The sequence below is a fragment of the Aphis gossypii genome, chromosome 1 (assembly GCF_020184175.1).
Source record: "Aphis gossypii isolate Hap1 chromosome 1, ASM2018417v2, whole genome shotgun sequence".
Classification (NCBI taxonomy): Eukaryota; Metazoa; Arthropoda; class Insecta; order Hemiptera; family Aphididae; genus Aphis; species Aphis gossypii.
The window spans coordinates 47,720,916-47,745,758 of record NC_065530.1 but is presented as its reverse complement, the minus strand read 5'-3'; the positions used below and the strand labels follow the sequence as shown (position 1 = coordinate 47,745,758).

At 26.2% G+C, this 24,843-nt stretch overlaps 1 protein-coding gene across 1 annotated transcript in view; it reads right to left on the bottom strand.

The window, feature by feature from the left end:
• LOC114125727 (uncharacterized) overlaps positions 1-24,843 on the bottom strand; it is a 76,522-nt gene that overhangs the window by 26,688 nt on the left and 24,991 nt on the right. Inside the window, exons 3-4 of the mRNA XM_027989493.2 lie at positions 18,834-19,033; positions 18,597-18,732 (exon numbers count right to left, since the gene is read on the bottom strand). Coding sequence (XP_027845294.2) covers positions 18,597-18,732; positions 18,834-19,033 — 336 coding nt within the window. The remainder of the gene's footprint in view (positions 1-18,596; positions 18,733-18,833; positions 19,034-24,843) is intronic.

Here is a 24,843-nt window from a genome sequence, read left to right as displayed (position 1 = left end):
CACAAGATGCACAAATATATAAACGCATAAGTTTTAATAATTCAAATGCAAAAATAATAATGGATACTACTTAGGAAAAACTCCCTCATAAACATTATTTACCACAATCATAACTTTCTTCCGTGTTATTATAAAATTTGGTCTTAAACCTGTAACGAATAATTGTATTCTATACAGCGATAATATCATAATAATATTTACACAGCGTCTAGGCACACACACACACACATATATATAATATATATAATATATTTTACTTGGTGGTTGGAAAATAACAAAACATGTTTTACACTACGATAATGGAAAAACTAAAATATTAAAAAAAAAAACGTGTACAAAGAGTTATTAATATATTTGACTATTGCGTTTCTGTTTTTTGTTCGAAAATGAAAAACTAATCAATTTATCTTTATTACCTACCTTAATGTTTTTTTCGTGGGGGATTACGCTGCAGTCGATAATAGAAAAATACATATATTGTTTTATTATTATGTTGTAGTATAACTGGTTATAACCCATTTTTATTTCTTTAATTTCTTGGACCTCAGAAAAGTTCACATTAATTTTTAAGTTTAAATGGCAGTAGACCTCTGGAAGAAGGGTGAAACACGGCCATGGAATAATAACTATTACACGCATTGTAAATAACTAACAGTAGTAACCCTCAAAGTATATTATTATTATATACTAAAAAGGTAAGCATAAAACAAAAAATATATGACAATAAAAGCGTTATAAGTACAAACCTAAAACGATGTTCACCTGCCTAAATAGGGTCTAACTTTTTTGGTCAATTCAAATTTTAAGCATATAAACTTCTATTATACCTACATAAAATATATAATTTTATATTTGGTAAACAACATCATATTTAGTAACGGTAGTTGGGAATGGACAAGATACTTAATGATAAGTATCACGATATTAGATACTAGATAATTGTATATGGAGTATACTGATACTCGAATTGTAAATATTTAGATACTCGATAGTCAATACATTAAATTAAAATAAATTTCAATAATTAAATTAATTGCACTATATCATATATTTTCTATACTCTGTAGTCTATACATTTAAACACAAAAACAATATTTAATATTTAAATATTGTATTAGTATGAAAATATGGTTTAATTAATTAAGCAGCCAAATATTTAAACCAACAAATTACTAGGTACCTACTGGCTACTATAATAAAAGATGAATAATATTTTATTTATTTATTAAATAAATATAATTTAATATTTGTTTTATCCTATTTTAATTTAATTATAATAATGGCGCAGTCAGTAGTGTTTGTAAAACAATATTGTAAACCATTATGTTATAAACAGTAAAAAGTCAATTTTATTTTTGCTAAAAATCTGTTGTGCTGTAAGAAAAAAGTTTCAATTTCAGAATTAGTATAACTGTGCTAATTGATCACCTTAGTTTTTATCTGTACCTACACGGACAGTATTTATTAAATAGTTTAATTTAATAAACATTGTAATTTATCTCATTCTACAGGAGCAAAACCATTAAAATACACGAGTAGGTTTAATACGACTGTCACCGTAGTGCATAGGCACTAGTTTTCCCGTACACTCCAATACGAATTGCAAATATTTCGTTTAAACGTACAGAGAAAAATGCGTTACAGTTTTTCGATCTTTTTTGTATATTATGTTTAACTATATACATACGTGTTGTAACTGTGCGTAAGAACAAATTCTTGTACCTACGTAATGCACGCGCAATCGATATGATACGAGTGAATAGCATACCTATAATATAAAATGAAAAAAAAATTGTCGTCCAAGGAGATGGTATATAATATGAGAAACGTGAAAAAAAAATAATAATTTTAATAAACAAAATGTAATATAATCCAACGATATTACCTACGAATGTTCGATATTTTTCTCGTTGATATTGCGAAAATGAAAAACTGACGATTCAACTGCCAGTTTGGAATGATTCCAGTTCGAGTGCAATCGGGAATACTAACAGCGTTCTCTCAGAACGATTTTACACATAAATTTAAAACACGAGTGAAATAAAAAATAAAGTAGATACACTTACCTATCTATACACATACACGGTAGGGATGAACTCAACTATGGTTCGCGATTAGAAACTATACGTACAATCAGTGTGTTATTCGGTATAATTTTGTGAAAAATTTATTTTATAAATAGTAAAGAATCAATAGGTATATAATAGTACCTATTTAAGTGTTTTACTCGTATGCGTATTTATAGTGGTTATGTGAGCTTAATCGCAGTTTTACACGACTGATAGACATTATAAACTGTATAGTGCATACATTAATATGCTGTATATTAGTATTATTATGCATCTATGCTTTATTAATAGTGTTGAATTTTGTACTTTTTTGAATTGATAACAAATGATAATAATTACTCTATAATAATTATTTACCTATTTAGTTTAATGGTATTTTGTAATAATAATTTTGCTTACTCATTGAACAAAACTATTAATCTCAACAGTAATATCAAAATAAAAAACCTCAGTGCCTGGATAATTAAACGGTTTTCCTAATTTTCGTCTTAAAATTATTGCGATCCCCTTTACATTTGGAGGTACAAACAAGATTTTAGTTCATCAATTATTGCTGTTGAGCGGCCTCGCAAAGTTTGTACCAACGTCAATCAGACTGAATTAACATAGATAGTAAATAAAACAATATCCCCTCCCAACACACTGACTTTGATAGCTATCTATTGTGACAATATTATTATGTTTATATTTAATTATTACCGCGATTAAGACATATCGTATAAATATATAGTAGTATTCAACAGAAAAAAAAGACGTTGGCTATTAAAACACTAGTAATACAAAGAAAACCAGATGATCTAACGGTTATCGATAATGTTGAACTTAATAAAACTTATAAATACGCAAAAAACTTGAAAATATATATTCTATTTGCACATTGGTGGTTTATTGGCAAAAATATAAATTAAAATCAGATATTTCATTCAGACATTTGGATTGTCAATACGCATGCATTATCGCATTACAAAAAAAATGCTTTGATAGATTACAAATAGACGTAGGTACCTTGCAGCATATTATGCACGAAAAATAATTAAATTTCAAACGAATAGATATCGGTGTTAAACTTTACATTATATAATATTGTGTTAGATAATTCCATTGAATTTTAATATTTTATTGTTGTAAAATAACAGCATTTGGGCCTATAACGATATCATGAGAACATACCAATATTATCATAGCTATAGAAATGTTTTGTATAAACAACAACCACGATGGTAGAAAATCACGAGCTAAACAACAACGTGTTGCACAGCGGCGCGGTAGGTATAATAATTTCACGGGAACGAACGTAATCGCCGAAGCATTCTTTTGGCCGAAAACTTTTGTTCGGAAGTTTAATGGACCGAAACATCAAAAGTTGTCGGTTGATTTTTATTTTTATTCTCTGACCGACCGACCGATAGTATTACCACGGATACGTATCTACGTTTAATACCAGTCACCCGCGTTCCGTAAACTTTGCCGATATGGTGTACATTTTTTTCTTTTTTTGCAACGTAATATTTCGAGAACGCTTAAATTAAAACAAAGGATGATATGACATGGTTCACTTAATTTTACATCCAACTGGAGAGCGTAAATGAAAATACAAAATATCGGCGGGGTCCCGTGGTCCATGATACAATTGCCTTCTACGTAACAAGGTTTAAAATAATAATCTCAACATGAAAAAATCGTTTATCAATCTTTTCTTTGTTAAAAATCGGAAATCGAAAATTTATAACAACCATTTTGATCAGGACCAAATATTCGACCAATTTTCAGAAGCCAATTATTGCATTACGTGCTTTATTTTGTTTAATATAGTATTTCATTTTAACGCATTTAGTAATAAAAAATATAAATAAATATTAATAAATATAAATATTATTATTTATAAGTATTAAATTATTAATTTTACTCTTAAGGATTTGTAAGAATTCATATTTGTGATAAATTTCAATAAATGTTTACAACACCAAATAAAATAAAAATTTCTCACTCGTTTTTATAAGATGTGCTTATTATATTTCATTGAGTTGTATTTAAATATTACATTAGTACAGATGTGTGTTGAGAAAAATATCATTAAGTACGATTAAGTACAATGAAATTATAGCAAATTTTATTTAAATATAAGGACTAACAGAATCGATTCGACGGATCAACAGTTAACACGATATTATGATGACGTACACGTCGACTGTAAAAAATTAAAACGCAACTCTCATATCATATCATACTTAAATAAATACTAAAATACTTGAATTAAGATTTTTCTATATCGAGTTATTCTTAAGTCGAATGAGCGTTCTGTTATTTTTTTAACAAAAGGCAATACTATTAATTCAACCAAATTAGTTAAATGCATATTATATAAACGTCAAATTACAATGTGGCTGGATTGCAATCCACCGAGTATTGGTTGTAATCTCGTTATTGTATAAATAAGTTATTTGACGGAAGTCAAAGGGAATTTAGATCACGTGATTATATTCAATTCAACGGTTTGCTGTGATCGGCGATGAGACAGAAACATTACCCATATAATATTATATTATATTTACTGTATTAGATTGTATGTTCCAAAAACGTACACCACTTAAGCAAATAATGTATAATATGTTAATACTCATGCCTTTAACTAAATAAATATCAATATCTCTGAACGATATAAGCACAGTAATTTATATAATTTGGTGTTCTGATTTACCGAACTACAAATTACTTATATATAAGTAGGTAGTTACAACGATAATGAACTGACATTTATAGTGAAATGTATATTATTGTGTATTATGTACACGAGATACTAATGAAATTGATTTCGAAAAACTGTTCATTGTGGTTCAATACGTACCGTGTGGTATAAATGTATAATATATAGTTAAATTATAATAATATACATAGAATATCATTACTTAAAGATTGTCAGCAAAATCTATTTGTCATGGATGTTGAAATTCAAATCCCTTGAAATTTAGAAGTTTCAACTAGTATTACTATAATAATAAGGAGAGGACACTGCAGTTTTGTGTCGATTAGAAACCATACACCATTTATAACCTTTAAACTTGAATTAGTAAAATATTAATTAATTAAAACGACCAGTATTTTATACTATTGCTTAAATAATATTTAAATATTGTTCTATTAATATTAACATTTTTTCACCTGAAATCACTCAGATCTACGTTTTATACGTCAATAAATTCGTACTTACAAAATGTGCGATTCTATCTTTTTAATAATAATTGTTTAATTATTTATTTAATAGAATTGAGGTTTTTAAAAATTTGTTATGTATATTGATTGCACAATATATAATAAATGAGGATAAAATCTTCGTTTTGAAAAAAATACTACTAATTAGAATTTAATAATAAAATTAATAATTATATATAGAATTATATAAATTAAATTTTATAGTATTGATAACATTTTTTTAAAAAATTAGCTCTGTGTTTAATAACCATATGTTTATAAGTTTCAATGTTTGAACAACATATTTATTCTGAAAAATCATAATCATTTATATGTAATCATGGTTAACAATCTGAAATACAAATATACAATACCACAATATATTATGTGCCGATATTACACTATCAAGACCATTCTTATGAATATTTAGCAAAAATTGATTTTCGGTTGAAACATATTTTCAGAAAAAAACAATATACGTTTAAGAATTAATAATTATAAAATAAATAAAAGTAATTATACTGACTTTCAAAATTACTGGCTACAAAACAGTTTTGTATTCTTTTTCAAAAATGGGTAAAACTAAAATTGACTATGATTTTTCCAAGGTAACGATTTCAAATATCGGTAATTGATGATGGCTTAAACATTTTTTATTCTATAACACAATAACAATAAATTGCACTACCAATCTATATAAACGTGAAGAAATTGAAAATGAAAAAACTAAAGTTCGCAACGAACTATGTTGTGGTTTAGCCTACTAAGGCGCATATTCAAGAGAGCTATTCAAGGTTCACCACACTGAAATATTTTCAACTTAACCTAACCTTATTTGATATGACTATTGTATTTTTTTTACTCCCTTCTCTCATCCATATACATACAAACATGGATTTGTTTCTGTTTACGTGTCTGAGGATACTTATAACAAATATAACATGCCGAGTTTATAAATATTATATTTAGTTTAACGCAAAGTTATCTATATCTATAAAATAAATCCCAGGTGCGATAACGAAAATTACAAAAATCGCGCATAGAACTTTTTAATAAATAAGTATCGTTAAGTTTATCTTAGTTATCTAAATCACGCGATACATATTATTTATATATTTTTATGTATTTTTTTTACATACATTTATATAGGTATACGTAATAACACAAAGTAATTTATTAAGCATGCTCAGTGCTCACCCTTATTGTTTCATTTAATAATAAAATAATTCAAATTCTGATTTTTGGAAAGTTTAAAATTATTACTCAGAGAAATTATTTTAAAATTCTTGTGGTTTTTTGTACTATTTAAGGAATTTTATGACGATACAAACTTTTGTTGTTCAAATGAGAAACACCCTTTTTTGTAAATTATATAGTTAATATTTTTATTATTTTTTAATTTTCATGTGCTTGATTCAAAATTCAAACTAGTAGTCTTATAGTATAATACTACTAGGACATTTGTGCTTAGAATAAAATTCTTTGAAAGTGGTTTTATAAAAATATAAAATAAATAATATGTAATATTAAATCTAATATTTGTTATGTTGGGCTATTTTATAAATTTTAAAAAATGTTGATAGATTAATACAAATTAAATATTCAATCATTATTGTAGTCATCATGTCTTTCAAACACATAATCATGGATTTTTATTCTTATAACACAAAGTTAACTAACTCTAAAACTGCTTGTTCATATTTTGATTTTGATACGTCAACATTCCAAGAACAAATGTCTATTGGATAATTTATAGCAGAAAAGAGCGATTCTCATTTATTTAAATCTATTTTTTAATAAAAATCTGTACATAAACTGGATACTAAAAAAAAAAAAATCAACAATTCAAAAACGTGGCAATTGATTATTTTACAGTGGGTAAGTACAGGTAACGAGTTATTTTTAAATTTTACGTATAAATAACGTTAAAATAAAATATATTATTGTACAAATATAATTATATTATAGGTACTATGGTCATTGTTCATAGTAATAAAACTTAATAAAACCGCATTTAAAATCAGTCCAGTAATTTTTTATTATTATTCCTCACTTCGTTATTATCCAATTTATGTTGGTCACGATTAGATTTGACCACGATTGAAAGCGAAATATGACAGATTACTAAGTACTGCGGACAAGTTCGTGATTTCCTGGAAATTTCTGAGGGTTTCCCGATATCGACTTTAGCCCATAATATAATATAACATATTGGTACATACTACATACAATAAATCAATATTAAGTATAGCTACAGCCATATTTTGAAATCCTCAAACTGGGACATCATATAACCTTTTATTTTTTTGCAATGCTTATAGTATACTCATATTATAGCGACAAATAAACTTAAAACCAAGTCGATTAAATTTAGTCATTTAAATAACGGTACAATATTATTACACATTTTTTTTTATATTTCAATTAACTGGAAACAAAAAACTAATTGACTGGAAAGACATAGGATACATGCCGTTAAAATCGGGACAAATGGTAAGTTTAAGACTTAAGTATAGCAAATAGGTGATAATAAGATAACTTTTGTCCGGATAGTATATGGTCTAATAACATTATATATTACATATTATAGTCAATTTTAGTATCCGTAATAATTTTATAACAATGTCATTAAGGGCTGGTATAGACTGTTTGATAATATTATGTTTTCAAAATTGTTTCACATATTTCGACCCTAGATTTTTGTGGACCATATTTTATACATATAACGCGTTATAATACAACGCTGATGGTGTAGTGTGTTTGTACTGTTGTCGATTTTCGATGATTCAATTAATAAAAATTATTGTAATACGATTAAACTATTAAGCGATACGGTTAACACAATATAAAATAATAATAACAGTATGTATATTTCGATAATTGTTAGCGTAGGAGTCGATATCATTATTCCTGAGTGTATATCATACTATGTAGTTATGAAACATTACGATGGTTCTGTGAAACGACCACGCGTGCAGAAAATCGTTCAGCTTGGCCTATCGTAAAAATAATAATAATAACTGTAAACACGGTTAACCGTGGCTGTAAAGATACACAATTAAAATGGGTTTTAGCTAAGGTAAATCGTTGACAAAATGTATCGTTAAGAATATTACTGTTATGGTTCACGTGTACGGTTTAATGCGAATAACAATAACTCTGCACATCCGTATAATATAACATGATTATCAAAATTCCCAAGAAATAATTTAAAAACGAAGCATTTATATTGTATTTTTTTTTTTATTCACATCTCAGATAGTAATAACAATCGTATATTCGCATACATTACACGTGTAGAGTTTTTTTTTATTGCGTTATGCGTAATAACACTAATAACACGATGTTAGAGTTTTCAAATGTTTGTCATATTATAATGATTTTCAAAAATAACAACTAAAACGTGTAATTTCTAATTTAATATAGTTATGCTATATTAATACGTGGGCTATTTGCTATTATTAACACGGACATTAACAAACAGTTTTAACTACACACGTTTACAATAATATTTTTTTTGAATTCTTATTCGACGATTTAATGCACCGAGTTTTCTGGTACTTTTTTCTTTAACATTCATCCATATCAATTTTTTAAATCCAGCTGACGCTTTATCTTACCCTATTGGTTTTTTTTTTTTTTTTACTTTTTCCTTTCAGAGCTCACGCGTTTCTCATTGTGACAGGTGAATAACTCCGCCGTGAAGATGAAGAGTCCACCGAATTGAATACGTTTTAAGGCAGCAATTATTAATTCAACGTTTGGGGGTTTCGGGATTCCATACGATATAATATGTTATACATAATATATTATTTTATTCGTTGACACGCGCGACTAATGGTTCTCCTTCAAATATTGCGTTTAGAAGTTCTATACTGCAACTCAATATTTTATGTACTACCGTACATACGGTTTTGTTGACAAGACGTGCAGTAGGTATATTATGTTTATTATTTTTATTATTATTTATTTATTTTTATCGCGTAAAGCCAATAACGTGCAGACGTTTACTTTTGAAAATGTTAAGCAAATATTTATTAAAATAATATACGAACGTTGTAAATATATGTGTATACGAGTAGTACGCGATGCATTTTATTGATCTCTATCGCTAAAAACTTTTTCTAATAGATTTTCTAATATTATTATTATATTATTATTATCATACTTAATTATAATACCTGACAATAATTATAATAATGATTTTATCATGCGCTTTGTATATCATCAAGGTGTCACAAAGCACCCGTGATTTACATACCGATATGTCCGATATATATACAAATGTATTATGTATATAACTATTTAATGACTTTAAGTGTGTATAATAATTAATAGGTGTAGGATTCATACTTGTTTGTATTTTTTTTTTTATTATTTGACTAAATATTAAGTACTAAATTACTTAAATATTAAGTATTGCAGTATTTATATATTTATTGACGTTAACTTGTGAATACAAATTGTTAATTAAAAATAAATACGTTGATTCGACATTTTAACCTGTCGTGAATTCACGGCTTGAAACAATATTTGTTCAATGTAGGTACTTCCAAGTTCAGAGACAGTGTTTTATTTATAAATACCATGCATATGTTGCATATTGATTATATAGGTACCTATAAGAAAAGTAAATGTTGTAGAACGCCGCAATGATAATTTTTTTATTATTTTAAAAATGTCTATCTAAATTAAAAATAAAATGTGTGCATCTAAAAAATAATCAGTTAGGTGTTTTTGTTTTTTAGTTTTGTTTTTATGTTTATACTCATAGTATCTTAATACCTACCTATGTTTTTAGTACTTCAAAGTTTTATAATCCTATGTATTTATAACTTATAAGGACTAGGTTTATGATGCGTTACATAATATTTCCCGGTTTCTGGCGTACCTGCAAACGTCATCGTACCCGTTTTGTTTGGCTTTCGCAATGATGAGCATCGCCGACAGAGTAGGTTCGAGCTGATTCCGATCGATAAATGAAGAATCGTAAAGTGGCGCGTAGTCGGCCAATCAAGTGTATTATATTTTTGTGTGTTGCACGTGAAATATTGTCCGAGTCGGAGAACCTAATTTATCACACCCGTCACGAAATTCTTTAGCTTTTCCCGAAACGTCGAACGGCAAATTCATCTACGGCCGCAACCCCCTCCCACCGTCTAGGACGATACGCATACAATGTACCTATATTATATATATATATAATATATTGTATGCGTATGCGTTTGCGTGCTTTGTGTACACACCACCGATGGCAACGCATTTTGGAGGTTACCTTTCCGCAGCGATCACTACAATTAATCATAAAAAAAAAAATAGAGGAAAAAATGTCTGTTTCATAATAGGTTGTGAAGTATTTTTCGTACGAAAAATACGATTGACAGAACTGAAACATATAATATAATAATACCATATAAATATACATCTACGACTACAACTATAGTCGATGACCAATTTGACGTAATGTCAATCTATTCTGTGGTGCGGTACCATCGTCGTACTCGTATTTTGCTATATTATGAGAAGCAATAAATGAAAAACTACAATTAATAATAGGTTCAGGTAATAATATTAAATAATATAAATGTTTTATATTTGTAAATAATGTATACAATGTTATATTGCTTTTTTCGATGAGCGAGATAAATATATGAATAAAATACAAAATAATTAAATACACGATACTGATATATAAAATAATATAAAACTTAAAAATTGTGTAAGTGCGTATTTCTCTACTGCACTTTTTCAATTCACTTTTTTTCTTTAAAATATAAAATATTTTTACGGTGTTTAGTGTTTTTCCGCTGTCGAACTTTATCTGAAATATGATTTATACTTTCAAAAATATTTATGGATTACTTATTGTATTAATTAAAGCTATACGATATTATTTCAACGGTATTCTGAATTTGCTAGAATTGAATAATACTTAACACTTATTAGGAAGTTTAAAAATAACATGACATTTTAATAAAAAATGATAGGTATCTAGATAAATATTTTTTCAATGAATTTATCTAATAAAAAAATGAACTATATAATGTTCCCTGAAATATTGTATAAAGATAAATGAAAATTATTCTTGGTAAGTATTAATATTAAATAATCATATAATTAGTGAATTAAACTATGTATAATGGTCATTATTATTAAATTTCATTAATACAAAATGATAAAATATTTATGTATTATACTTTTTTTTAAATATTCTGAACTGATCATGAATAATAAGCCCTATTTAATATTTAAAGATTAAATGCGTGATAGGTTGTTAATTGGATAGTAAGTTAATGATAAAATCTTACACAATTTATTTGAGAGAAATTAAACCAAATGATAACTATACGCATAATAGGTTTTGAATAAGGGAATATTTTACAAGAACTTCTCAAACCACTTAAATTAAATTCTATAGTTACTAAAAAATTAATTATTAAATTACATTCATATTTTTTAATTGATTAATAACTTAATAAGTTAGAAGAGCTTTCAAAACGTTTATAAATCATGAAATCATAGTAAAATAAAAATTTTGAATTGCCTATTGACACAGCACACTAATTGATTTGAAATACTTAATTTATTTTCAGAACGATTATTTAATGCTCGTGAATATCGATGCGTTTTAATTTTGCCACATGCAGTAATTATCTATTATATATCTTCGCCGTGTTAATTATTTGACACGGTTATTTATTTATATTTCACTATAAATTCATTTGAATTTCTCAGGGGTTATATAAAATCATATTATAATTTTATTCAACTCAAAATATGTATAACATAATTCATTGAAACCCCGCGCCCGTGATCAATTCAAACCGTCGGTATCATGATATTTTGACAAATTAAACAATATAAACGTTGGTAATATTTACAAAAAGGATACATGGAGCAGAGACTGCAGACCGCAGAGTGTTAGTCATTCGTCTCGCTCTGCTTATTTCGGCCCCTTGTATTGTTTTTTTTAACAACCCGAAAGCTATGCAATTGTCGCGTAATAAAAACTACTCAGAACGGAACGTGGTTTTTGGTTTATATAATTTATAGGAACTTTTTAAAATGTTAAATACTCATAAAAAAATTAATTTATTGAATTAAATAAACAATATAAAACGAGTACCTAATATTAAAATGCCAAGTATGAGTATTCTCCATCTACTATACTATGTGCGTATTGTTAATATTTTCAAAACTAGTTGTATATGAAATCCAAAATATGGTCTGCGTCGTCAGTTACATTTTTTGAGAATTATATCATGTCTATAAAATATAAAAAAAAAAAATGAATATCTAATCGATAAACATTTCAACTCTCTGCAGAATTATTTAAAAGTTATAAAATAATACAAAAAGTTTTAGTTGAACCCTGCAGGGTCTCCTGCGTATACAAATCTGTTAAGGTGGTGGTATTTTGTTGTTGTTAGTTTTTCGAATTTTGCCGAAAAACTATTGAAAAATTACAATAATGACCTCTCATCTATATAATGCAATTCCGGTATGCTATCTGTACCGAATTCTATGTATATATATATACATTTACATTTAGTACATGAAACTTTTGGAGTATTCATTCTACCTTCCCAACAGAAAAAAATCATTTAGGTTTATTACTAATGGTTTGTAAACGAAAAAAATAATACAAATAATTAAACTATAGGTATATCAACTCTTCCATCAAAAATCTCTCTGAAAATTATAAAATAATACGCTATATCTATATAGGTTTTTTTTGCACGCATTTATTAAAATTGGAAAATATTATTTTTAATTAATTATATTTACTTCAGAATCGTATTTGTCCATTGCACTTTTGGTTATAATTCATATTTTATTTTGTAGCATTTAGTTTTAATAAAGTTCAATTGATATCCTTTTTAAATATTTTGGTATACTATAATTACATAATATGTCATATTATAAAAGTATAATAACAAAAAAGTAATCCATGATAACAATATACTGGTATTCCTTGTTATCAATAAACATTAAAATTTCAAATAATATATAATTTAACAACAATATTGTTGGAGGTCAAAATTTAGGTTGAAAAATATGCTAAAATACAAAATAATATATTTTTTGAATTAAGTGAATTATGAAAAATTGTTCCTTAATACATTTTTCTTTTTAAATATATTGTTGCGTCTATTAAATTGAAAATAGTTAATATTTTTTTTGAAAACTATAATGCATAATAATACAAAAAAAAAAAAAAGAAGAAAATAATTATAATTATAAAAAATTAATATTTATGTTTATGTTTATAACAATTATAAGATATATAATTCTATTTAAATAAATTGGTCTTAGGTCTCATAACTCAAAATATACTAAAAAAAATGTTGCATGCAAATCGTACATCATGTTTAATATTAATAAATAATTATGATATACGAATATGTCATGTACCAACTATTAGCCAGTTGTTCATAATTGATTAAACATTAATAATACTTAGCCTTAATGATTTTTTATAGCATAGAAAATTCACAAGAAAATAAAATCATTGTAAAAAATATAGGTGTTACAATTTAAGCACAATATATTATTTATTTTTAAATTAATTCACTGTTCCTGTGTAAACGAACGTTTTGTTCGTACCATAATATAAATGCCACAATATTTAATACATAAAACGAAATTCGCTTTTGTAGTACTGCTGTTAGATCTACATCTCTCGTAAACATATTGACAGAATACGCATTTGTTTGCCAACCGAATTCTAATTTCAAAGTACATAGCGTTGAATGTTGTCTCAAATCAGAACCAGTGTCATGTAGATAACACGTGACAATAAAGAAAGTGCGATAAGCATCACGTGCAGATTTCAAAATGCACGGCTTAAATAAAAACCTATTGCAAACATTTTAAACAAGAAATGTATATTTATAAGATATATTAAGTCGTTAAAACATAGTCAGTTAATTTAAAAAATATATTTAAAACAAAATATGTAAAGCAATGAAGTATAGGTTAGAGTGTAGTTTGTATATTTTGTGTTTCTAGGATTGTAAAAAGTTGTAAAATAATGAAAAAAATTTTCTTCAAATCCGTGTTTTCAATGATGTATTACTGTTAAGATAACAATATATTTCAGTAGTTTTTGTAGTTTACTAGGAATGCTAAAAAATTCCAAATATTTTCTCTAAAAAGTATTAATTGTGTAGAATTTTAAATATATAAAAATGTTGATTAAAATCATATTTTTTTTTTTTGAATGATGTATTCTCTTGCTATATCCAAAAACACTTAAATATTATTACACAATGAGTACCTAATACTCATAAAGTAAAACAAAAAAAAAATTTATAATATTGCATATCAGATACCGTCCACACCACTTATGTAAATCCTAAGATCAAGATTATGAAAATTAAATAAATGTATACATAATAATAAGCCTATTTACTAACCCTAATTTACTTATATATACATTTATATATATTATATTATATACAATTTTAACTTATAAGAGGTATCTAATCATATTCGGTTCAATTATGATTTATGGCTATAAAATGAGATCAACAAATATAATTATAAAGTGTATCAGTAAATTCAGTAAACTCAAAATGTACTACCGATGAATCGAGGAACGTTTGAAAAGTATTTTAAGTAGAGATATTAGGAGATATAAACAAAAAATACAATTAAAATGATTTTTTAAATTGTATTATACCAAATATTTTATATGTAATTGCTGCATTTAACATATGATTAACATATAGTAAGAAGTTTTTTAACATTTATTTTAAAATAAATTTAAATACATTAAGTATACTCATATCATGTTTATGATTTATTTGTTTAATGCAAAATGTAATTTGGATTGCTTACTTTAAACATTTTAATACAATTTATAGTTATTAATACCAAAGTAAAATTCTTGTCAAATTATTTAATGAATTAATATTTTTATAATTTAAGTATCTAAGTTTATGAAGTAGCTTAAAAGTCAAATGTGAACAATTATATTTCATAAGTATAATATTGTTTTATATTATATGCACATCTACCTATATCCTATATACATTATTATATAGTACAAATTTATTAAAGATTTAAAATATAATTTTTTTTTTCATCCAAGGTTTTTTCAAACAACAAACAAAAAGGTTGACCCAAATTCGTAGACTAACATTGCGATATTGAAATCTCGGTTGTGTCACCAACGTCAAGGGGTTTCGTCCGAGAGGTACTTTTGCATTTTGAATAAAAAGAAGAGAAAATAAAATATAAACATCGCTAGACCATCGTATATATTCTCATCAATAGTTCACACATACAACGAATAATATAATACGGCATTTTGTTCTTTTACTTTCTGATACATGCACGATGTGACAGCTAAAGTTCAATAGGTTTTACTTATACCAGTCCACGCGCATATCACAAACCCTTGTTCTTATATTTTTAGATTTTAAAATTGCAAATTTTATCGATTCCATGCATGACACTTTAAGAGTATTTTTCTATTAAGTTATGCAACAAAAACATATTGCACATCTACACTTCAACCGAATTTTAATTTTTGAATTTTTGTTGAAGCACACTTCAGAGATCGTATTTTATATTTTATATTACAATATATTATACATTGAACCCGTATTAATAAATAACGTTTTTTGGGTATGTTTATTACTTTATTAGCCATTAGGTATAAATATAATTTAATATACCTTAATATTATCACAAAGAAATATATATATATATTTGAATTCATGCTACTGGATATTGCTTACTTCTATAATGTTATTATATTTCCATGGATATTCCAATATGTTTGACTTCCAAAATACTATGTGAATGTGTGACCTACTCTTGGAAATTTACAAATTAAATATTAATCAATAAAAACGTTTCAAAATATTTCGAAATTCTTTATAAAGAAATAAGATTGTAAATGTACATTTTACATAGGTAATATACATAGGTAATACAAGTCTATAATATCAAATTTGTTGTCACTAAAATCTAGTAGGGATATTCATTTATTTTTTATATATATTAAGTTTGTTATTTATATGAAGGTTTTTTAGAATTTTTACAAAATTTAAATTTATGTTACAAAAAATGCTCCTACTAATGAGGGACCAGGGACACACGATACATATTCTAACCCTCATGCTTATATTTACTGTTTAATGTGTTATTTAATTGTCTTTATTGATCTTCATAACTTTATATATACAATCATTAATAAAATGTATCCTTTGAGCATTCCAAAATGTCAAAGTTATTTTTTTATTACATTATTCATTTACTATAACAAACAATTAATATGAAATCTAGCAATATAATAATTTTAAATTAAAACATTTCACCCCGTATAATAAAAAATAAAATAAAAAAAATTATATAATTAGGTATGTAATAAAAATCATATAATAAGCAATGTTTATCATATCCATTTTTTTTATTATGCAATTTATGTAATATTTTCATAATACCATATAATTGGTATTCCTTCGATTGTTGTATCAGCTATAGATTTAATGTTAGAATTATTTGTTATTGTTTTATATTTTACAATGATATAATTCTTCTAGTTTCATTAAATTGGTATATTAAATATTTGTAGAGCCGTAATAGTTTAATTTAAAAATCGTATACTGTAAAAAAATAAATCAAAAAAAAAAAGCTCAAAAATTACTTTAATCGTTTTTGAAAAGTCACAGTTATTTTTATGTGTTTGCTTAGTTTTAAACGGGATGAAACTGAACAAAAGATAACATTAATTTATATTACGTCGGGAAAATGCTGAAAGATGTCATAAATTAAATCGATAAAAAAGGTGAACAAAATATTTACATGAAATATATTATTAATCACGAATATTGTCGTTAAGTAAGAGGTCGGAAATTTCGATGTACGTCGAAAGCATATTGGTATATTATAAATATTATAATATTATTAGTTTGGTAGTTACATCGAGGTAAGAAACCTATATATATTTAATAAAAGAGTGAGAATAATAATCAAATTGACTTACTACACTAAATCTACACATAGCACTAGAGTCGATTTTTCTAATATTTTTTTATAAGAAGAATTTAATTAATTTAAATATTCAAAAACTTCCTATTTAGAAAATACTTTAGGGGTCATTCAGTCATTCATTTAACTAAAGTCGTAATTTTATAAATAACTTGGAAGTTATGTAAAATTGAAAATGTCTAAATATGTTAACACATTTATCACGTGTTTAATATATACATAGATTCTATAAAATAAAAATATTATTTCACTAACTATAGATTTGATAACATCATACAATACACAGAGTGATATATTTAAATATGGTATGTAATATTATTACTTGTTGATTATGTGTACTTACTAAGTACCTATACGTGTTTTATCTTTTGTTTTGCTCTTAGCGACTTAGCCTTATAAGGTATAAAATTGGCTAAACTATTTAAATATATTTTAATATGTTCTTTAAACGAAATGTATGAATTATTATTAATTTGTATTAATATAATAACCAAACACTTTTGAGTATAAGCATACTACTTATCTGATATTTTTATACAGCTATATTACATTACCATTTAACATGAAAGTATTTATTCTTCGATTTTTTTTTTACCTATTTTTACTAAATTTATGAGTATTTGATGCACAGAACACAAACTTAAATGTTATAATAGTTAATAGTACGTAATAAAAATACATCTTACTGAACTACTGTGTGATAACTATGTAAACTAAAGTTTATTTTAGCTTATTGATAATAAATAACATAATTTCAGTTACTATAAATGTACTATTTTAATCGACAGTTGTTACAGGTATACGTTTTATATTTTAGTTATAAAATAAAGAAGCATCGTTTAAATAATATTGTCCTTCGATTTTGAACTAAATATAAATGGCATTTCGAAAAATTAATATTAACAATGTCACAATTAACGCCTAACGGGTGTATATACAATAAAGTAAGTACTTACCAGCTTCCTACCAATGTCCACCACTATAAATCATAACTACTTGTAGAAGAAAAAAAATTTAATAATTAATTAAACTTTGCCTCTTCATATTATCGATATTAAGCATGAATAGGTTAGCATTTAATCAATAATAGTATCGTATTATTGAAGTTCGTGAAATGACGAATAGACTTTTTTTTAAAACGAATCTGTAAATTTGTTTCCGTCCACAAATCATAAAAACGTTGGGTTTTGTTCAATATTTACTACATTATTAAATCATTCATTCAAAGTCATTTATTAATCCATATAATATAATAATATAGTGACTATAGTAATGAAGTTACTACAAATGATGTCGTTTGATTAGATTAAATTTCGTAAATCACTATATACTTACATATAACTTCCATTCGGCCACCATCTTGTGCGGAAGCAAACGACGGCGCTTCTGCAGAAACTTCACACCGGTAATTAGCTGTGGTTTTCAACGTTATGTCTCTCAACGTTAACTTACGACTGTCGGATTGCATGTGCTGCGCAAACAAATACGTAAAATAGAAAACACCGGTTTAATCGCCACACACAGTGTGTTTGTGGTGGTAAGATAGGAGAAAAATAGTTACGGAATACTTACGTCGACTTTAATCCCATCCACCGCATAAGACGTCTTCTGAGGGTTCAACCTGGGCACATACCGGTAAAACTCTTCGTTTTCGCGGTACCATTTGACGGCGTAGAGCAAAGCACCTTCCAGCTCGAAGTCGCATCGAAGCACGGCCGTCTCCCCGCGGACCTTGTACCGAGGTACAACCGCTTTTACGGTCAGTCCGTCACCTATTTGCAAAATGGTAAGACAGCATTAGACGTAATAATATAACTGGCGAATTCGTTTCTAACAGTATTTTTAAATTTTACGTACACCTAGCTATTACATTTACCTATAATAATATAATAATATAATAATGATTGTTAAAAGTTGATTTTATATAATGCTGTTGGGTTTTTTTTTTTATGGTTAGTCTTAAAGCAACTAAAAAAATTCTCGATTTAATCGATCAATACGAAGCATCATATACTTATTATTATCAGCTATAGGTACACTTGTAGTTTACACACTTACTGACATAAATACAACAGAATCACAACAATGATCTTAAATAGCGTGGTATCAAAAATAAATGATAATATTGTCTATAATCTCTGAAATTTATAACATTTCAACTTAGAGTAAGAGATTTGTGAATTAACCGTCATATACAATAGCTATCCCATAAAGATTAGCTTTTTCGTTTTTTTAACATTTTTTGCGCATAAATAATAAAACATGTTTTCTATAAACAAATCTCTCGAATATCTGATTCCGTTCACGTCTTTTTATTTATTATATTACTATGAAAAGGAATATAATTATTGCATTGCCCTTAGCAGTGATCAAAAAAAAAAAAAAACCAGACATATAATGTCGTAAACTAAAAGTTCAGCGAAATATCATTAATATACATAACGCACTTTTTCAGGAAACAACTCCCTCTTTGGCTCTTTCGTACCATAAGTAGGTACCTATATAATATACGTTAAATGTATAACAATGATAACAATACATGATGACGAATTGATGATGTATAGTAAAAACTAATAATATTTAAGGTTATTATAAACGTTTTTAGTAGTTTTCGACTTTTAAACAACTACATAATTGGAAGCATTACAAAACAATATATTTTTCAATTCAAGACTGAAAACATAATATAATTTCTAGGAAGCACAAATACATCATAAAAACTAGGACAAAATAATACAGCTTAATATGTCATAAAGTACTTTTCGGCAAATATACGTCAAAGGACAAATCATATTATTTCTCGTAATGATAAAAAGCGTTATTTTCGATACGTTATTGATAAAATCAAAAAAAAAGTGTTAACATATTATAAAGAATTCTTAACAGTGAAGTTTAAAATTTTTATTTTTTATTTTTTTACTCGTGTATCGAGGTTAATGGTTGTTTAAAATTATCTATAATTATCGTCTTACACCATAATATGAATAGTCATGATCATGATATTAAATTATAGTTATATACTGCTAATATTTAAACTAATTATTATTGTCATGATTTTAAGAATGTAACATAATATTATTAGCTGTTATATGCATAGTCGATATTTACTATGCATTATATTTAGAAATCAATTTACTTATCTGCTATTTTTAAATAGAATTATTTTGATTGTTTTATGGAATGCCCAAAAATGTAATTTTATTTTAAAAAAAAATTATCAACATTGAAACTTCATTCAATTTAATTTTAAAAGCAATTATAAACTTGTCGACAAGTTTCAGTGACTTATCGCATTTCCCTCTTTTCCATATTAATATATTATAGTTCATATAGCATAGAGACTATAGAGGTATTGCATTGCACTTTAACGAAAACTTTGCGTAAAGAACTGTGAGAAATTATCAGGTACGTCAGTGCTCGAAGACTTCTTACTCTGAAGAACTTACAACGTGGTATTTATAGTAATATTAAATTTTAACTATGATAACTAATAAATTATTCTAACTTTTCCAATGTCTCTCAAGTGCCACCTAATATTCTAAAACCTCGACAGTGTAATTAATTAGTTTCAAATATTTGTGAACGGTCGTAAATGTTGAAACTTTTTGTAATTATAAACTATTTACAGTTCTCTCGAATCGAAAGATTTTGCATATTTTTAACCATGTATACTTATACCAAAAACTGGAGGTTTTAGATGTATTTTCAAAACTGTTAGAGTGATTTAAATGTTTCGTGTGAACCAAACATTAAAACGCAACTTTCATTAATGTCTTTGAACATAATATATCACACGCGTCACCGTCATACTTAAATTGTTGTAAGTACCTATATTGCTTATTTACAAGTAATACTCATATTTGTTTTTAAATATTAAACAAACACGGGAAATTAATTTAAAAATCAAAATACATAACGTCGTCTCGAAAGTTTATTATATAACCACGAACAATCGTGCTGCGGAGTCGCTTTTGGAAAGGTCGACAGTTCTCGTACCACCTATTTAATATTATATTATAATCGTTACCTGCCGGTGATGTATAAAATAATAATAATTCTCTGCTCGGGATTCCGCGTAATGTTTGCACCTAATTAGCTATAGTAGCTGTCCATAGCTACTCGGCCCGATCGGACGTATTATAATAATAATGAGTATAATGACGTTATAGGTAGGTACAAATAATGATAACGACGGCTCCAATTTAGAGCTGGCCGGCTATATCCTTGTGGCCTGGCAGCAGTCTGGCGGTCGTTTCGACATTACGACCATTACAATGAAATATAAAACAATAATACCTAATATATTCGCATTATAATGTTAATACCGGACGATGCGAAGTGCGTGGTCCGAGGGGTTAATAATGTACATTTTGTGTATTTTGTCACAATAATATAAATATGACTTAACCCGACGAAACGCTATCCTCGCATTAAATGTATATAATATGAGTGTGTGTGCGTGTGTTTGGGAATTCATCGGGTTTCGGGATAATCGACTGTTAATATGGACGAGGTGCGGTCGTCACCGGCCAATATTAATATCTCAGCCAAACACATATATATATATATATATAATACTATAATAATAATATGCTACTATATTTGCCTATATATCGCCGGCGTGCATATTAGACGCATATATAATATGATGCACAAACGAACGACACGGAAAACATATTATCACAGTATAGGTCGTTTACGCATGTGTTATAATGTCGTGTATTTCTATATAATAATATTATAATATACGACACTACGCGTGTATTAGAATACAAATCATATAATTCATAATAATTTCACGACGATAATCGGAGTGTTAAACTGCAGTTACCGCGACAGTCACGAAAAATATTAAAGTGTTATAGTGTATAGTACGTCTGATGACGGTAACCTATACATAATAATAATAATATATTATGCGTATCGTCGTTAAGCCCCCCGACCGTGTCGCTGGCTAGTATTATATTATAATAATAATAGTTATACGACCCTAAAACGGTACATATTTTTAAGAACTCTGAGTGTATAATATTAAACTCTATTACTGCTGCGTTATTACGACAGTGTAAAATAACTTTACACGATAATTATTATTGTCAATTTTAATAGTCTCATTTTATAAACCGTCGTCACTGTTGAACGCGTAACACCTACTATACCAAACCGTTTTATGGTCTATTTTTTAGACTAAACCTCACTAATGATTAATTTAATGGGCAGAATATTAAAAAATACCTGTATTTTTAGATATAAAATTATCTACCATTATAATCAAAAGACGAATTTGACGATTTTTGTGGACTTATATTATAATAATATTAATTACTATGATAACCACTGCTCCTACGCGTATTCTCTATACGAGATAGTCTTATACCTTTGAGTGAAATTTAACCATTAAAAAACATTTAAAAATAAATATTAAGAGCTGACACGAAATCAATAAGGTTCTCTGCAGAAGAGTTGAGTACTTTAAAGTATTAATATTCAAGATCTCACGTCAAGTTTCGTAGCCGCCTAATGTGTTTACGAACCTGCAGACAGACAGTAAATTCAAATTGGATTTCTCGGACCAAAGAAGGTGTGAAACGTGCATGGACATTCATAAATAAATTAAATCGCTTACAATATAAATAAATCCTCGTCGACTTCACAAAAGACATAAATGTTTTTATTCATAATCTATTGAAAAAAAAAATCCATTGCTTATAATACTATTTTCTTCTTTTTTAAATCCTCAAAACGCGTTATTAATTCATATTGTTCTACACTACAGTAAACAAATTTAAAATTACGTGACGTTTTTATTTTTAAAAATGTATTCATTTACTTTAAACTTGCAGCTTACTCGATTTCTTCGGATTATGAAATACTTATTGACTCTTGCTATTTATTTATAACTTATTATTTTTCTTCGTATATTGTTGTAGTGGATTTTTTTTTAATTTCAATAAAATTTATTTATATACTCTTAAAACATTAATGAGATGATAATAATGTATGAAGTATACTTAATATAATGTATATAAATGGATTTTATGGATTCTTCTTTTTTGCATACCTAACGAATTTTATGGACATTTTATTTAAAATATTTTAACTTAGCACATTTTGCCCTTACTCATTTATAAGTAGTAACATAGTATTACATCCAAAAATTTTAAGTTGCAATTTCACGGTAACTTTTAATTCAAGGATTGATAAATTGTAGGTATGTAAATAAAAACAAAAACACAAGATAAGTATAATATTCATTGTATATATATATATATTTATATTTAATAAATCAGAAATATTTATTTTTATTTTATTATAATCATTCAAAATGTAAAAAGGTAGTCAGCACTTTTATTTACCGATATTACTATTTACTTACTATGAAAAATAATATATTTTAAAACACATTGTTAAAAAAATAAAATGTTTTTTTATTAGAATCCTTTTTTCAAATGTACCTAAGCCAAAAATACAGGAAATCGGATTTCAGATTATGTAGTGTGACGTCGTTTATCTACTTACCGATACGTCGATTTGAATAAGAAACATAGGTACTGTGCGTATTTTAAACGCTGATGGAATTTTACAGTCTTGTCTTTTAAAACCTACATAAATATAAGTTAAATTCGATATTTTTTTTTCACTGTTACCATTATCTTTTTACGTTGAATCACATTATATCAAACTCAATTGACGTCTCTTAAGCTTAAATATTTGAATTGTATTAATGCATATTCCTTTTCCTAGAAAATTAATATTACGTCCGTTCATATTATCATTAGCGTATGAGTTTTTATTATTATTAGTGCTTTTAAAATATTAGAATACCAATATGATATAACGTAATTGCTGTAAAATTATTCATGCAATACAGTCAACCGTAGTCAATATATTAATATAACCTTTATATAAAGACATTTTTACTGAAATATTAAGCATGATATTATATTAGAGTACTTTTATTTGGCGAGCACGCAAACCTTGATCTTGCTCATAGCTGCATATATAAAAATTAAATAAATCAAAGAAAATGTTCATATTTTTAATATTAATATTAAAGTTTAAGTGTTATCTATCAAAAAGTGTACACATCGTGTTTTATATTACATTTTGTTATAAAAGTTAGTATAATATTAACATTTCCGTTAAATTATAATGATAAACTTAATAATATGTTTTATTTTACATAAGTATTGTTTGGTATTATTAAAAAGTTTTTATTTTTACATTTCAGCGAAAAAAAATTTAAACAAAAAGTATTACGTCTAGTACCTGTAGTTGTAGTACCTACCTCAACTTTAATTATAATTTATTATAAATAATATTTGAAGAAAAATTATATAATATAATAAAAATAATTGTACGACTATTTTATTTTAATATTATTATACGATAATTCACCTCAAATGACAAAATTACAAGTATATTTTAGAATTAAAAAATGTCAGTAGCAATAGAAAAAAAATAATACTATTTACGTAAAACCATAATATTGTATAGTATAATAAATAGGTAATTAGGTTTAAAAAAAGTTAATATAAATTTTAATAATTTATATTAAACTAGGCTTAATCCAACTGAATAA